The 17348-nt window shown below is 46.4% G+C and overlaps 2 protein-coding genes across 3 annotated transcripts in view; both read right to left on the reverse strand.

Moving 5' to 3' along the window:
* Positions 1 to 601: 601 nt before the first annotated feature.
* Positions 602 to 12429, reverse strand: LOC106582289 (proline-rich receptor-like protein kinase PERK2). Its single transcript, XM_045704816.1, has 3 exons — positions 12349 to 12429; positions 4661 to 4713; positions 602 to 4529 (listed from the first exon to the last, which is right to left on the reverse strand). Exon 3 carries the CDS (start codon positions 4527 to 4529, stop codon positions 3597 to 3599), a length of 933 nt encoding a protein of 310 aa, XP_045560772.1. The 5' UTR covers positions 4661 to 4713; positions 12349 to 12429; the 3' UTR covers positions 602 to 3596.
* Positions 12430 to 13610: 1181 nt separating this feature from the next.
* LOC106562645 (potassium voltage-gated channel subfamily H member 3) overlaps positions 13611 to 17348 on the reverse strand; it is a 272432-nt gene continuing 268694 nt past the window's right edge. For both annotated transcript variants that reach the window (XM_045704813.1, XM_045704814.1), the window contains one exon: positions 13611 to 13817. In XM_045704813.1, coding sequence (XP_045560769.1) covers positions 13701 to 13817 — 117 coding nt within the window. In that variant the 3' untranslated portion in view covers positions 13611 to 13700. The remainder of the gene's footprint in view (positions 13818 to 17348) is intronic.

Here is a 17348-nt window from a genome sequence, read left to right on the forward strand (position 1 = left end):
TGTCAGTGGGTGACTCTGAACCGGCCCGTAGAGGGTCACTATAGTGTCAGTGGGTGACTTTGAACTGGCCCGTAGAGGGTCACTATAGTGTCAGTGGGTGACTCTGAACCGGCCCGTAGAGGGTCACTATAGTGTCACTGGGTGACTCTGACCCTCTCTAGTCTGTTACCTTTCAGGAGGCTCTAAGATGATCCATAACAGGATAAAATGTTAAATGTTCTTTACTTTTAGCTGTTTGGTTTGTTCCCCTCAGTATTGTCTAAACTTTTCCTCTCCCTGACATTTAAACCTTACTCAAGCTCTGATAGAATGAATCTTACCATTTTGAAATATATGCAGACCTGAAAGATGGACTTGGTCAGTGAGTACTGTATTTGTTTGTCCTCGGACAAGGTGGAGGTACAGCAAAGTTGTTTATCGATGTGGGTCAGGTGAAAAACGAGTCCCAAGTGTAAGAACTGAACGTGTGCATCAGTTGGAGGTCCACTGGTTGTAAGGGTATTACCCTGGTTGATTAAATCAACTTGGAATTGGGATGTGAAACCACTGAACATAACATCACAGACAAAGAGTTGGGTACAAAACATTCCAGAAGTGTGGATCTTATAAAACAACACTTTGTTTATTGTTGTATCGTGTTTCTGGTAAAGTTGGTAAGAGTTAATAAAATACATCTGAAGCCTGTCCAAACCTCTGGCAGCACAGTAAGCCCACCCCCTCTCCCCAAGTTCTGAAACAAGCACATTCCTCATGCAGTTAGCTGTGACATGCATTAACATCTTGACCCCTGACCTGCTCCCTGTGTGTGCCACTCCTCCAACTCTCACACATCTCCACGCATCCTCAGGCTCATCCTCACCCTGTTACAGAAAATACAAACCAGTATCTCAATCTGACTGTGCCCCCCAAAACAACTCTAGTGCACCTAGCACCAGACAATGCTAGTACAATTAATCCTCTGACCACTTCAGCAATGTCTGAGCATTGTGTCTTTGTAGGATAAACCTGTGTCATCCAGAGGTTGACACGTAACCATGGGATACAGATGATGCTGCGGACATGGCAGTATTTTGTGTGTGTGTGTGTGTGTGTGTGTGTGTGTGTGTGTGTGTGTGTGTGTGTGTGTGTGTGTGTGTGTGTGTGTGTGTGTGTGTGTGTGTGTGTGCGCTTCAGTGGAGGCTGCTGAGGCTAGGATGGCTCATAATAATGGCTGAAATGGAGTGAACGGAATGGTATCAAATGTGTTTGGTTCCATTTATGCCATTCCAGCCAATATTATGAGCCATCCTCCACTGGTGTGCTTGTGTTGGTGCGTGTGGGCTTCGATCTGATGCTGTTAAACTGACGCTGTTAAACTGACGCTGAGATGTCTCTGGTTGAACTAGCGATGGAAGAAAAAAGGCCAGAACATCCCAATCCAACAGAAGATATTCACACATTCTACATAAAATAAATGACTTTCAAAATAAAAGTGAGGCGTTCGTAATGGTCAATGGCTTGTAAATCCCAACATAATCACCAGGTGTGGATGATATGTGCTATATGATGTGTACGACTAGCAGTGTGTGTTCCAAGGAGAAGGCACGATGGCTGCATGGCTAAAGCTGAGTTGATGTGGGAACTCATTCACTGTACAGTCTGGTTTTCACTCATAGACCTACTGTATATTCCACTCACCCACCAGTATGCATGGCTTCTTAAACCTAAACCTGGCCTCTGACACACCGGCTCCCTCCCTTCTACCTCCAGACCTACTGTATATTCCACTCACCCACCAGTATGCATGGCTTCTTAAACCTAAACCTGGCCTCTGTAGCACACCGGCTCCCTCCCTTCTACCTCCAGACCTACTGTGTATTCCACTCACCCACCAGTATGCATGGCTTCTTAAACCTAAACCTGGCCTCTGACACACCGGCTCCCTCCCTTCTACCTCCAGACCTACTGTATATTCCACTCACCCACCAGTATGCATGGCTTCTTAAACCTAAACCTGGCCTCTGTAGCACACCGGCTCCCTCCCTTCTACCTCCAGACCTACTGTATATTCCACTCACCCACCAGTATGCATGGCTTCTTAAACCTAAACCTGGCCTCTGTAGCACACCGGCTCCCTCCCTTCTACCTCCAGACCTACTGTATATTCCACTCACCCACCAGTATGCATGGCTTCTTAAACCTAAACCTGGCCTCTGACACACCGGCTCCCTCCCTTCTACCTCCAGACCTACTGTATATTCCACTCACCCACCAGTATGCATGGCTTCTTAAACCTAAACCTGGCCTCTGACACACCGGCTCCCTCCCTTCTACCTCCAGACCTACTGTATATTCCACTCACCCACCAGTATGCATGGCTTCTTAAACCTAAACCTGGCCTCTGACACACCGGCTCCCTCCCTTCTACCTCCAGACCTACTGTATATTCCACTCACCCACCAGTATGCATGGCTTCTTAAACCTAAACCTGGCCTCTGACACACCGGCTCCCTCCCTTCTACCTCCAGACCTACTGTATATTCCACTCACCCACCAGTATGCATGGCTTCTTAAACCTAAACCTGGCCTCTGTAGCACACCGGCTCCCTCCCTTCTACCTCCAGACCTACTGTATATTCCACTCACCCACCAGTATGCATGGCTTCTTAAACCTAAACCTGGCCTCTGACACACCGGCTCCCTCCCTTCTACCTCCAGACCTACTGTATATTCCACTCACCCACCAGTATGCATGGCTTCTTAAACCTAAACCTGGCCTCTGACACACCGGCTCCCTCCCTTCTACCTCCAGACCTACTGTATATTCCACTCACCCACCAGTATGCATGGCTTCTTAAACCTAAACCTGGCCTCTGACACACCGGCTCCCTCCCTTCTACCTCCAGACCTACTGCGGTGTTGTCTTCATGTATTGGTGGGTTCCATGTGTTTTGTAAGCTCACTGATTGTCGTGTTGAATATGGCCACTTGTTGGAGGGAGAGAAACGATTGTGTTTGTAGGCTGGATTGACACTTTTAGGATGTCACATAATGTAAGACCGCAGTGCAAGTGTGTGTGTACTTTGTGGAGATGTATGTAACAAATCACCCCCATATTACAAGTAGCAGAGAAACTCTGAAGAAATATCAAGTTGAAGTTAAATGAACTCCTCATTTGAAATCAGCCATGGTTGATATTCAAGCAATAGATGTTAGTATAATTTTGAAACCACAAGACAGAGGTTGAACTAGAGTTTACATTCCCAGTCCTATATATTATACATGATGTCATGAATGGGTGGTTGGTTGGGAACATTTGGCCAGGAGAGGAGTACGGATGCACATTTCACTTATGACATCATGAAGTCCATAGACAGAGGAGGATGTGTTGCTTTAACATGACCAGAGTGCTGTTAGAATTGGTGTCTTGCTACTGTCCTGGTGGGGTATTTTTCAGTGATGCTATTGGTTTCCACCTATAGTCATTTTGATCTATGACTGCCTATCTGTCTCACAGGTTCAATGTTGCATTCTGGACGAGCGGGCTACATACTCTCCTCTCTTCTCTTCATTCTGTCTCCTCTGCTGTTTCTTCTTGCATGTAATCTGCCTCTCTGTCACAGAGCTGGCCCTTCCTCGTCCATGTAGCTGATGTGCTCCATCTGGGAGCGTCTCTCCCCCCTCTCTCCTCCCCTCTCCTGCATCTCCAGCTCCAGGTGTCCTGCCTCCAGCCTAGTGCCCCCCTGCGTCTTCCCCCTCAGAGAGTCCAGGGAGAACGGGCCCAGGGAGAGGGTCGAGGGGTAAGGAGAGGGGAGGGGAGGGATGAGGGGAGTGGAGGAGGAAGAGGGGAAGACCAACTTCAGCTTATGGTCTCCAGGCGAGGAGCTGAGTGACGGGGGAGCGGAGCAATGGGAGGAAGGCGGGGGCGTGTTGTCCTGGGAGGGGGGCGGGGGGAGCAGGCCCCTGCTGTGGCTGCCGGATCGTGAGTGATGGGGACCCTGGCAGGGAGAGCAGGAGGGGGAGGAGGAGAGGGACAAGGAGAAAGAGAGGGAGGGGGACATGGTGCCGGAGGCTAGGGTACATCTGTCCTGGGCAGAGGGAAGGAAACTGTTGCTGGAGGTGGTGTGGTTGGAGAGGTGGGGTGACCCCCCCATGTCTCCTGTCCCAGGGGAAGGGGGGTTGGAGTGGGGTAAGTCCTTAGAACTTCTCTCTGGGGAGATTGGAGACTGGTTCTGGGCTGGAGGCCTCTGTGGAGGGGGGGTTGGGAGGAGGCAACTTGGCAAGCCCACGTTCCCCGTGTCAGCACTGTCCATGTCCAATAGCGAGCAGGACTGCGTTTGTTGAAGGTGGGGTGACGGAGAGCAGGGCGGGGCTGGAGGTGGGACCACCAGAGGTGTGTTGGAGGACGGTTTGTTGGCACTGCTGGGGGGTGGAGTCAGGATGGGCGTCAGGATTGGCTGAGGCGCCACAAGGAGGAGGGGCCGGAGCAGGCGGGTCATTTCCTTTAGCTCCTGGCTGAGATGAGAGACTTGCTGGGAGAGAGTGCTCATCTGTGGACAAGATGGACAGATACATGACTGACACATGAGAGTTAGGGGTTTTACGTGTTATGTTACTGTGTGTTTATGTTGTAAGATTCATGGATCCTAGGACGCCCTGAAAATCAACTACAACCTCTCACCTCGTCACTCAGCTTAGAAACACTCTGCTTGATATCTGACTGCTCCAGGATCCCTACACACACACACACACACACAGAGAGAGATGTAAGTTCCTGTTAAAATACGTGTTGGAGAGAGAGCAGCAACAGACAGGTGGGGAGAAGATTGTATTTATTATGGATCCCCATTAGTTCCTGCCAAGGCAACAGCTACTCTTCCTGGGGTTTATTATGGATCCCCATTAGTTCCTGCCAAGGCAGCAGCTACTCTTCCTGGGGTTTATTATGGATCCCCATTAGTTCCTGCCAAGGCAGCAGCTACTCTTCCTGGGGTTTATTATGGATCCCCATTAGTTCCTGCCAAGGCAGCAGCTACTCTTCCTGGGGTTTATTATGGATCCCCATTAGTTCCTGCCAAGGCAGCAGCTACTCTTCCTGGGGTTTATTATGGATCCCCATTAGTTCCTGCCAAGGCAGCAGCTACTCTTCCTGGGGTTTATTATGGATCCCCATTAGTTCCTGCCAAGGCAGCAGCTACTCTTCTTGGGGTTTATTATGGATCCCCATTAGTTCCTGCCAAGGCAGCAGCTACTCTTCCTGGGGTTTATTATGGATCCCCATTAGTTCCTGCCAAGGCAGCAGCTACTCTTCCTGGGGTTTATTATGGATCCCCATTAGTTCCTGCCAAGGCAGCAGCTACTCTTCCTGGGGTTTATTATGGATCCCCATTAGTTCCTGCCAAGGCAGCAGCTACTCTTCTTGGGGTTTATTATGGATCCCCATTAGTTCCTGCCAAGGCAGCAGCTACTCTTCTTGGGGTTTATTATGGATCCCCATTAGTTCCTGCCAAGGCAGCAGCTACTCTTCCTGGGGTTTATTATGGATCCCTATTAGTTCCTGCTAAGGCAGCAGCTACTCTTCCTGGGGTTTATTATGGATCCCCATTAGTTCCTGCCAAGGCAGCAGCTACTCTTCTTGGGGTCCAGCTAAATGAAGGCAGTTATACATTTTAAAAACATTACAATACATTCACAACAGATGTCACAACATATTAAGTGTGTGCCTCAGGCCCCTACTCTATTACCACATATCTACAACACAAAATCCATGTGTACGTGTGTGTATGTTATCGTGTGTCTGTGCCTGTTTGTGTTGCTTCACAGTCCTCCGCTGTTCCATAAGGTGTATTTTTATCTGTTTTTAAATCAAATTTTACTGCTTGCATGAGTTACTTGATGTGGAATAGACTTCCATGTAGTCATGGCTCTATGTCGTACTGTGCGCCTCCCATAGTCTGTTCTGGACTTGGGGACTGTGACGAGACCTCTGGTGGCATGTATTGTGGGGTATGCATGGATGTCTGAGCTGTGTGCCAGTAGTTCAAACAGACAGCTTGGTGCATTCAACATGTCAATACCTCTCACAAATACAAGTAGTGATGAAGTCAATCTCTCCTCCACTTTGAGCCCGGAGAGATTGACATGCATATTATTTTTAGCTCTCTGTACATACAAGGGCCAGCCGTGCTGCCCTGTTCTCAGCCAATTGCAATTTTCCTAAGTTCCTCTTTGTGGCACCTGACCACACGACTGAACTGTAGTCCAGGTTCGACAAAACTAGTGCTGTTAAGAAGGTAGAGCAGCACTTTATTATGGACAGACTTCTCCCGATCCTAGCTACTGTTGTATCAATATGTTGTGACCATGATACTTAAAACCTGTTGGGGCTAAGGGGCAGTATTTGCACGGCCGGATAAAAAACGTACCCGATTTAAACTGGTTACTACTCTTGCCCAGAAACGAAAATATGCATATAATTAGTAGATTTGGATAGAAAACACTCTACAGTTTCTAAAACTGTTTGAATGGTGTCTGTGAGTATAACAGAACTCATATGGCAGGCCAAAACCTGAGAAGATTCCATGCAGGAAGTGCCCTGTCTGACAATTTGTTGTCCTTCTGTTGCATCTCTATCGAAAATACAGCATCTGTGCTGTAACGTGACATTTTCTAAGGCTTCCATTGGCTCTCTAAAGCCGCCAGAAAGTGGAATGGGGTGTCTGCTGTCTCTGGGCGAAGAACAGCAGGAGGGTTTGTGAGTGGTCAGCCTGGGGACAGTGAGACTGAGATGCGCAGTCACGAGAATTCTCCATTTTTTTCTTTCAGCCTTTGAATGAATACAACGTTGCCCGGTTGGAATATTATCGCTATTTTACGAGAAAAATAGCATAAAAATTGATTTTAAACAGCGTTTGACATGCTTTGAAGTACGGTAATGGAATATTTTGAAATGTTCTGAAATGCGCTCGCTCGCATGTCACCCTTCGGATAGTGACCTGAACGCACGAACAAAACGGAGCTATTTGAATATAACTATGGATTATTTGGAACCAAAACAACATTTGTTGTTGAAGTAGAAGTCCTGGGAGTGCATTCTGACGAAGAACAGCAAAGGTAATCAAATTATTCTAATAGTAATTCTGAGTTTAGTGAGCCCCAAACTTGGTGGGTGTCAAAATAGCTAGATGGCCGAGCTATGTACTCAGAATATTGCAAAATGTGCTTTCGCCGAAAAGCTATTTTAAAATCTGACACCGCGATTGCATAAAGGAGTATAATTCTTAAAATAATTGTTATGTTTTTGTGAACGTTTATCGTGAGTAATTTAGTACATTCACCGGAAGTTTTCGATGGGTATGCTAGTTCTGAACGTCACATGCTAATGTAAAAAGCAGTTTTTTTATATAAATATGAACTTGATTGAACAAAACATGCATGTATTGTATAACATAATGTCCTAGGAGTGTCATCTGATGAAGAGTGCTGCATTTAGCTGTGGTTTTGGTTTTTGTGACATATACAGTGGGGGAAAAAAGTATTTAGTCAGCCACCAATTGTGCAAGTTCTCCCACTTAAAAAGATGAGAGAGGCCTGTAATTTTCATCATAGGTACACGTCAACTATGACAGACAAAATGAGAAAAAAATCCAGAAAATCACATTGTAGGATTTTTAATGAATTTATTTGCAAATTATGGTGGAAAATAAGTATTTGGTCACCTACAAACAAGCAAGATTTCTGGCTCTCACAGACCTGTAACTTCTTCTTTAAAAGGCTCCTCTGTCCTCCACTCGTTACCTGTATTAATGGCACCTGTTTGAACTTGTTATCAGTATAAAAGACACCTGTCCACAACCTCAAACAGTCACACTCCAAACTCCACTATGGCCAAGACCAAAGAGCTGTCAAAGGACACCAGAAACAAAATTGTAGACCTGCACCAGGCTGGGAAGACTGAATCTGCAATAGGTAAGCAGCTTGGTTTGAAGAAATCAACTGTGGGAGCTATTATTAGGAAATGGAAGACATACAAGACCACTGATAATCTCCCTCGATCTGGGGCTCCACGCAAGATCTCACCCCGTGGGGTCAAAATGATCACAAGAACGGTGAGCAAAAATCCCAGAAGCACACGGGGGGACCTAGTGAATGACCTGCAGAGAGCTGGGACCAAAGTAACAAAGCCTACCATCAGTAACACACTACGCCGCCAGGGACTCAAATCCTGCAGTGCTAGACGTGTCCCCCTGCTTAAGCCAGTACATGTCCAGGCCCGTATGAAGTTTGCTAGAGAGCATTGGATGATCCAGAAGAGGATTGGGAGAATGTCATATGGTCAGATGAAACCAAAAACTTTTTGGTAAAAACTCAACTCTTCGTGTTTGGAGGACAAAGAATGCTGAGTTGCATCCAAAGAACACCATACCTACTGTGAAGCATGGGGGTGGAAACATCATGCTTTGGGGCTGTTTTTCTGCAAAGGGACCAGGACGACTGATCCGTGTAAAGGAAAGAATGAATGGGGCCATGATTCCTGAGATTTTGAGTGAAAACCTCCTTCCATCAGCAAGGGCATTGAAGATGAAATGTGGCTGGGTCTTTCAGCATGACAATGATCCCAAACACACCGCCCGGGCAACGAAGGAGTGGCTTCGTAAGAAGCATTTCAAGGTCCTGGAGTGGCCTAGCCAGTCTCCAGATCTCAACCCATAGAAAATCTTTGGAGGGAGTTGAAAGTCCGTGTTGCCCAGCGACAGCCCCAAAACATCACTGCTCTAGAGGAGATCTGCATGGAGGAATGGGCCAAAATACCAGCAACAGTGTGTGAAAACCGTGTGAAGACTTACAGAAAATGTTTGACCTGTGTCATTGCCAACAAAGGGTATATATCAAAGTATTGACATAAACTTTTGTTATTTACCAAATACTTATTTTCCACCATAATTTGCAAATAAATTCATTAAAAATTCTACAATGTGATTTTCTGGATTTTTTTTCTTCTCATTTTGTCTGTCATTGTTGACGTGTACCTATGATGAAAATTACAGGCCTCTCTCATCTTTTTAAGTGGGAGAACTTGCACAATTGGTGGCTGACTAAATACTTTTTTTCCCCACTGCATGCTTGCTTTGAAAATGGCTGTGTGATTATTTTTGGCAGGGTACTCTCCTGACATAATCTAATGTTTTGCTTTCGCTGTAAAGCCTTTTTGAAATCAGACAATGTGGTTAGATTAATGAGAGTCTTGTCTTTAAAATGGTGTAAAATAGTCATATGTTTGAGAAATTGAAGTTATAGCATTTTTTAGGTATTTGTATTTCGCACCACGCGATTCCACTGGCTGTTGACTAGGGTGGGACGTTGACCTCGCCCAGGGAGGTTAACAATAGTTTACAGGGTTACTCGAAGTTTAACATGATAGTTTACAGGGTTACTCAAAGCAATTTAGTCTCCTCAACTTGCTCAATTACCACATTATTAATTTCAAGATTTAGTTGAGGTTTAGGGTTTAGTGAATGATTTATCCCAAATACAATGCATTTAGTTTTTGAAATATTTAGGACTAACATTCCTTGCTACCCATTCTGAAACTAACTGCAGCTCTTTAAGTGTTGCAGTCATTTCAGTCGCTGTGGTAGCTGACGTGTACAGTGTTGAGTCATCTGCATACAGTTGAAGTCGGAAGTTTACATACACCTTAGCCAAAGACATTTAAACTCAGTTTTTCACAATTCCTGACATTTAATCCTAGTAAAAATTCCCTGTCTTAGGTCAGTTAGGATCACCACTTTATTTTAAGAATGTGAAATGTCAGAATAATAGTAGAGATTTATATCAGCTTTAATTTTGTTCATCACATACATACACTCAATTAGTATTCAATCAGTAGTTTACATACACTCAATTAGTATTTGGTAGCATTGCCTTTATTTTGTTTAACTTGGGTCAAATGTTTCGGGTAGCCTTCCACAAGCTTCCCACAATAAGTTGGGTGAATTTTGGCCCATTCTTCCTGACAGAGCTGGTGTAACTGAGTTAGGTTTGTAGGCCTCCTTGCTCGCACACGCTTTTTCAGTTCTGCCCACAGATTTTCTATAGGATTGAGGTCAGGGCTTTGTGATAGCCACTCCAATACCTTGACTGTGTTGTCCTTAAGCCATTTTGCCACAACTTTGGAAGTATGCTTGGGGTCATTGTCCATTTGGAAGACCCATTTGCGACCAAGTTTTAATTTCCTGACTGATGTCTTGAGATGTTGCTTCAATATATCCACATCATTTTCCGTCCTCATGATGTCATCTATGGTGTTCTTCAGCTTGAAAGCCTCCCCCTTTTTCCTCCAGACATAACGATGGTCATTATGGCCAAACAGTTCTATTTTTGTTTCATCAGACCAGAGGACATTTCTCCAAAAAGTACAATCTTTGTCCCCATGTACAGTTGCAAACCGTAGTCTGGCTTTTTTATGACGGTTTTGGAGCAGTGACTTCTTCCTTGCTGAGTGGCCTTTCAGGTTATGTCGATATAGGACTCGTTTTACTGTGGATATAGATACTTTTGTACCTGTTTCCTCCAGCATCTTCACAAGGTCCTTTGCTGTTGTTCTGAGATTGATTTGCACTTTCGCGCCAAAGTACGTTCACCTCTAGGAGACAGAATGAGTCTCCTTCCCGAGCGGTATGACGGCTGCATGGTCCCATGGTGTTTATACTTGCGTACTATTGTTTGTACAAACGAATGTGGTACCTTCAGGCGTTTGGTAATTGCTCCCAAGGATGAACCAGACTTGTGGAGGTCTACAATTGTTTTTCTGAGGTCTTGGCTGATTTCTTTTGATTTACCCATGATGTCAAGCAAAAAGGCACTGAGTCTGAAGGTAGGCCTTGAAATACATCCACAGGTACACCTCCAATTGATTCAAATGATGTCAATCAGAAGCTTCTAAAGCCATGAAAACATTTTCTGGAATTTTCCAAGCTGTTTAAAGGCACAGTCACTTAGTGTATGTAAACTTCTGACCCACTGGAATTGTGATACAGTGAATTATAAGTGAAATAATCTGTCTGTAAACAATTGTTGGAAAAATGACTTGTGTCATGCACAAAGTAGATGTCCTAACTGACTTGCCAAAACTACAGTTTGTTAACAATAAATTTGTGGAGTGGTTGAAAAACAAGTTCTAATGACGCCAACCTAAGTGGATGTAAACTTCCGACTTCAACTGTACATAGACACACTGGCTATGCTCAAAGCAAGTGGCATGTCGTTAGTAAAGATTGAAAAAAGTAAGTGGCCTAGACAGCTGCCCTGGGGAATTCCTGATTCTACTTGGATTTTGTTGGAGAGGCTTCCATTAAAGAACACCCTATGTTCTGTTAGACAGGTAACTCTTTCTCCACAATATAGCAGGGGGTGTAAAGCCATAACACAAGTTTTTCCAGCAACCGACGATGATCGATAATGTCAAAAGCCGCACTAAAGTCTAACAAAACAGCCCCCACAATCTTTTTATCATCAATTTCTCTCAGCCAATCATCAGTCATTTGTGTAAGTGATGTGCTTGTTGAATGTCCTTCCCTATAAGCATGCTGAAAGTTTGTTGTCAATTTGTATAATGTAAAATAGCATTGTATCTGGTCAAATACAATTTTTTCCAAAACTTCACAAAGGGTTAATAACAGGCTGACTGGTCGGCTATTTGAGCCAGTAAATAGGGATTTACTATCCTTAAGTAGGGGAATAACTTTTGCTTCCCATCAACAATATTTTTTTTTCACCTCTTCCACACTTACTTTACGGAATTCAAAATTACAATGCTTGTCTTTCTTAATTTGGTCAGATATACTTGGATGTGTAGTGTTAGTGTTGGTTGCTGGCATGTCATGCCTAAGTTCGCTAATCTTGCCAATGAAAAAAATCAATAAAGTAGTTGGCAATATCAGTGGGTTTTGTGATGAATGAGCCATCTGATTCAATGGAGCAGAGTTTTCCTTTTTGGCCAACATTTCATTTAAGGTGCTCCAAACCTTTTTACTATCATTCTTTATGTGATTTATCTTTGTTTCAGAGTGTAGTTTCTTCTTTTTTTAAATTCAGTTTAGTCACATGATTTCTCAGTTTGCAGTACGTTTGCTAATCGGTTGTACAGCCCGACCTATTTGCCATTTATTTTGCCTCATCCCTCTCAACCACAGTTTTTCAATTCCTCTTCACTCATTTTCTTAATGGTTGCATGCTTATTAGTAAATGGGATAAGCAATTTCATAAATGTGTCAAGTGCAGCGTCTGGTTGCTCCTCATTACACACCACGGACCAAAAAATATTCTTTACATCAACAACATAGGAATCGCTACAAAATGTTGTATTACCTAGTCCTGGGGATGGTTGACCACTGTGTAGCAGCCTGGAGCTAAACTCAAACTTCTGGGATGAGTTCTCAATACCATCCACAAACCTAGAAAGAGAGAAGGAGAGTGAGAAAGAAGGAAATAATGATGAATAAACACAACAACATTGTTGTGGAGGAAGTTGAGCTCCATCAATTTAAGCCCTGCTTCCTCATCCCTTTATCTCTCCCATTTCCATTTCTCCGCATCTCCACTCTACTCTAAATGGCTTGTTCCACCAATTCAGTGCCTTTTGAGTGTAACTTGCAACAAAAACACTTGATTTCACCTAACATTCTATCATAAAGAACACATTTTCAACTTTATAAAAAACGACATTTCCCAAACTACATTTCCCAATACTATATTAAGTGCAGGGTCGACCGTATCAGGGTCGACCGTATCAGGGTTGACTGTAACATGGTTGACGATTTAATCTTAAATCAGCCATAAATCCTCTTGTTACAGAGGGAATAGAAGCTTGTTATGTGGAACAGGGAGTGTAAATTGAATACAAGCTTCACCCCAAAAATGTAATTGCTAAAACATTTCTAGCCTGTCTATTTATGAGTAATAGTGTTGATGTTTTATACTCCGACCTGCTCAGTTTTCCACCACAAAACACCAGAAAATGGCCAAAAAGAGTAGAACCAGCCCACCTGCTTTTACACTATGATTTGACTATTAGATGTTCCATTTTTATTTTGGGAAAAAAAAGAAGGAATACTTTGACCATATTAAACCGAGGTCAGTTCATGTAACAGGGTTGACCTTCAAATGAGGGTCAGACATGAATCACTAATCACATGAAATAAATCATCTTCAGACATGACTTTGTCAAAGCAACAGAATAACTAGGACTTTACAATGACGTTGGAGAGATTTTTTGATTAAGTGGGTTGAAATCTTCCTAGAAGTGAAACGGGGTTGACGGAGGGTCATGACAAAATGCAGAATTTTAGCACTTTAGCAAGCCTTTATTCATATAAAAAATCAGATTTGATTGTATTCTCCATGTGGTCTATATTAAAGGGCACTTCATTTAATATAACAGGATTTTTAAATTCAATATTGGTGAAAAATGTATATTTTCGTGGAACAAACCATATGTTGCAAAACTTTGTGTGCTTGCATGCGTGATTTGTGTGTGTAGAATGACTGAGTGTGTGTTTTTCCTACCTTGGACTAAGCTCCAGTGGCGCACTACTGAAGCTGACCACAGGTATCTGCAGGGTGGGGGGCGGGTGTGTTCTGAGAGGGGCGGGTGTGTTCTGGGGGGCGGAAGGGCCGAGGGTGCAGCAGGGGCGAACGCAGGGGCGAGTTGAGAACCCTGGTCAGACGTCGAGGGGAACGGGGGCACGTGACACAGAGCTCTGCTCTTCATCACCCTCCTCATCTTCCTTAATGGAAGACAGCTTCTTCACCAGACTTCCATTACTCTCCCAGTCCACCTGTGGAGAGAGGGGGAGAGAGAGAGGGGGAGAGAGAGAGGGGGGAGAGAGAGGGAGGGAGGAGGAGGGAGGGAGGGAGAGAGGAGGGAGGGAGAGAGAGGGGAGGGAGAGAGGGGAGAGGGAGAGAGGGGAGAGGGAGGGGGAGGCAGAGGGAGGGAGAGAGGGAGGAGGGAGAGGGGAGGGAGGGAGAGAGAGGAGGGAGGGGGAGGGAGAGAGGGAGGAGGGAGAGAAGGAGGAGGGAGAGAGAGGGGAGGGACAGAGAGAAGTGATAAGGATACATTCAACTACACGAAAGCATCAGATAGGTGTAAACTATATATCTAATTCCTTCAGATTTTCCTCCAGAGTTAGGCTTTAGGAAAAGGGGAAGGGGCTAGATGCGGTTTTTCAGACCAGGCTAGAGACAAGGTTGAGTGGGGAATGATAATGATCCACAACACATGAAGACCACAATAGCCTAGAGTAGGTGCAGTAACCCCACAGTACCAGTGGGAGGCAGACTTGTACCACTCTAGTCCCAGCTTCTCTCTATGAGTTTATGATATCCAGTGAGGGGAAAAAGTATTTGATCCCCTGCTGATTTTATACGTTTGCCCACTGACAAAGAAATGATCAGTCTATAATTTTAATGGTAGGTTTATTTGAACAGTGAGAGACAGAATAACAACAAAGAAATCCAGAAAAACGCATGTCAAAAATGTTATCAATTGATTTGCATTTTAATGAGGGAAATAAGTATTTGACCCCTCTGCAAAACATGACTTAGTACTTGGTGGCAAAACCCTTATTGGCAATCACAGAGGTCAGACGTTTCTTGTAGTTGGCCACCAGGTTTGCACACATCTCAGGAGGGATTTTGTCCCACTCCTCTTTGCAGATCTTCTCCAAGTCATTAAGGTTTCGAGGCTGACATTTGGCAACTCGAACCTTCAGCTCCCTCCACAGATTTTCTATGGGATTATGGTCTGGAGACTGGCTAGGCCACTCCAGGACCTTAATGTGCTTCTTCTTGAGACTCCTTTGTTGCCTTGGCCGTGTGTTTTGGTTCATTGTCATGCTGGAATACCCATCCACAACCCATTTTCTATGCCCTGGCTGAGGGAAGGAGGTTCTCACCCAATATTTGATGGTACATGGCCCCGTCCATCGTCCCTTTGATGCGGTGAAGTTGTCCTGCCCCTTAGCAGAAAAACACCCCCAAAGCATAATGTTTCCACCTCCATGTTTGACAGTGGGGATGGTGTTTTTGGGGTCATAGGCAGCATTCCTCCTCCTCCAAACACGGCGAGTTGAGTTGATGCCAAAGAGCTCCATTTTGGTCTCATCTGACCACAACACTTTCACCCAGTTGTCCTCTGAATCATTCAGATGTTCATTGGAAAACTTCAGACGGGCATGTATATGTGCTTTCTTGAGCAGGGGGACCTTGCGGGTGCTGCAGGATTTCAGTCCTTCACGGTGTAGTGTGTTACCAATTGTTTTCTTGGTGACTATGGTCCCAGCTGCCTTGAAATCATTGACAAGATCCTCCCGTGTAGTTCTGGGCTGATTCCTCACCGTTCTCATGATCATTGCAACTCCACGAGGTGAGATCTTGCATGGAGCCCCAGGCCGAGGGAGATTGACAGTTCTTTTGTGTTTCTTCCATTTGTGAATAATTGTTGTCACCTTCTCACCAAGCTGCTTGGCGATGGTCTTGTAGCCCATTCCAGCCTTGTATAGGTCTACAATCTTGTCCCTGACATCCTTGGACAGCTCTTTGGTATTGGCCATGGTGGAGAGTTTGGAATCTGATTGATTGATTGCTTCTGTGGACAGGTGTCTTTTTATACAGGTAACAAACTGAGATTAGGAGCACTCCCTTTAAGAGTGTGCTCCTAATCTCAGCTCGTTACCTGTATAAAAGACACCTGGGAGCCAGAAATATTTCTGATTGAGAGGGGGTCAAATACTTATTTCCCTCATTAAAATGCAAATCAATTGATAACATTTTTGACATGGTTTTTCAGGATTGTTTTGTTGTTATTCTGTCTCTCACTGTTCAAATAAACATACCATTCAAATTATAGACTGATCATTTCTTTGTCAGTGGGCAAACGTACAAAATCAGCAGGGGATCAACTACTTTTTTCCCTCACTGTATCCATTCCTCACACACACACACTTCCATCCATCCCTGCCCCTCTCACCCAGCCCTCCACTACCATCCTCACTCAGCCCCCCTACCATCCTCACCCAGCCCCCCTACCCCTCTCACCCAGCCCCCTACCCCTCTCACCCAGCCCTCCACTACCATCCTCACCCAGCCCTCCACTACCATCCTCACCCAGCCCCCCTACCATCCTCACCCAGCCCCCCCTACCCCTCTCACCCAGCCCCCCTACCCCTCTCACCCAGCCCTCCACTACCATCCTCACTCAGCTCCCCCTATCATCCTCACTCAGCCCCCCCCTACCCCTCTCACTCAGCCCCCCCTACCCCTCTCACTCAGCCCCCCTACCCCTCTCACCCAGCCCCCCTACCCCTCTCACCCAGCCCCCCTACCCCTCTCACCCAGCCCTGCACTACCATCCTCACTCAGCCCCCCCCTACCATCCTCACCCAGCCCCCCTACACCTCTCACCCAGCCCCCCTACCCCTCTCACCCAGCCCTCCACTACCATCCTCACCCAGCCCCCCGACCCCTCTCACCCAGCTCTTCCCTCCCCATCTCAACCAGCCCTCCCCATCTCACCCAGCCCTCCCCATCTCACCCAGCCCTCCCCATCTCACCCAGCCCTCCCCTCCCCATCTCACCCAGACCTCCCCATCTCACCCAGCCCTCCCCTCCCCATCTCACCCAGACCTCCCCATCTCACCCAGCCCTCCCCTCCCCATCTCACCCAGACCTCCCCATCTCACCCAGCCCTCCCCTCCCCATCTCACCAAGCCCTCCCCATCTCACCAAGCCCTCCCCATCTCACCAAGCCCTCCCCATCTCACCAAGCCCTCCCCATCTCACCCAGCCCGCCCCTCCCCATCTCACCCAGCCCTCCCCATCTCACCCAGCCCTCCCCATCTCACCCAGCCCTCCCCATCTCACCCAGCCCGCCCCTCCCCATCTCACCCAGCCCGCCCCTCCCCATCTCACCCAGCCCTCCCCTCCCCATCTCACCCAGCCCTCCCCATCTCACCCAGCCCTCCCCTCCCCATCTCACCCAGACCTCCCCATCTCACCAAGCCCTCCCCATCTCACCCAGCCCTCCCCATCTCACCCAGCCCGCCCCTCCCCATCTCACCCAGCCTCATCTCACCCAGCCCGCCCCTCCCCATCTCACCCAGCCCTCCCCATCTCACCCAGCCCTCCCCATCTCACCAAGCCCTCCCCATCTCACCCAGCCCTCCTCTCCCCATCTCACCCAGCCCGCCCCTCCCCATCTCACCCAGCCCGCCCCATCTCACCCAGCCCGCCCCATCTCACCCAGCCCTCCTCTCCCCATCTCACCCAGCCCTCCTCTCCCCATCTCACCCAGCCCTCTTCTCCCCATCTCA

Source organism: Salmo salar, chromosome ssa21 (genome assembly GCF_905237065.1).
Source record: "Salmo salar chromosome ssa21, Ssal_v3.1, whole genome shotgun sequence".
Taxonomy (NCBI): domain Eukaryota; kingdom Metazoa; phylum Chordata; class Actinopteri; order Salmoniformes; family Salmonidae; genus Salmo; species Salmo salar.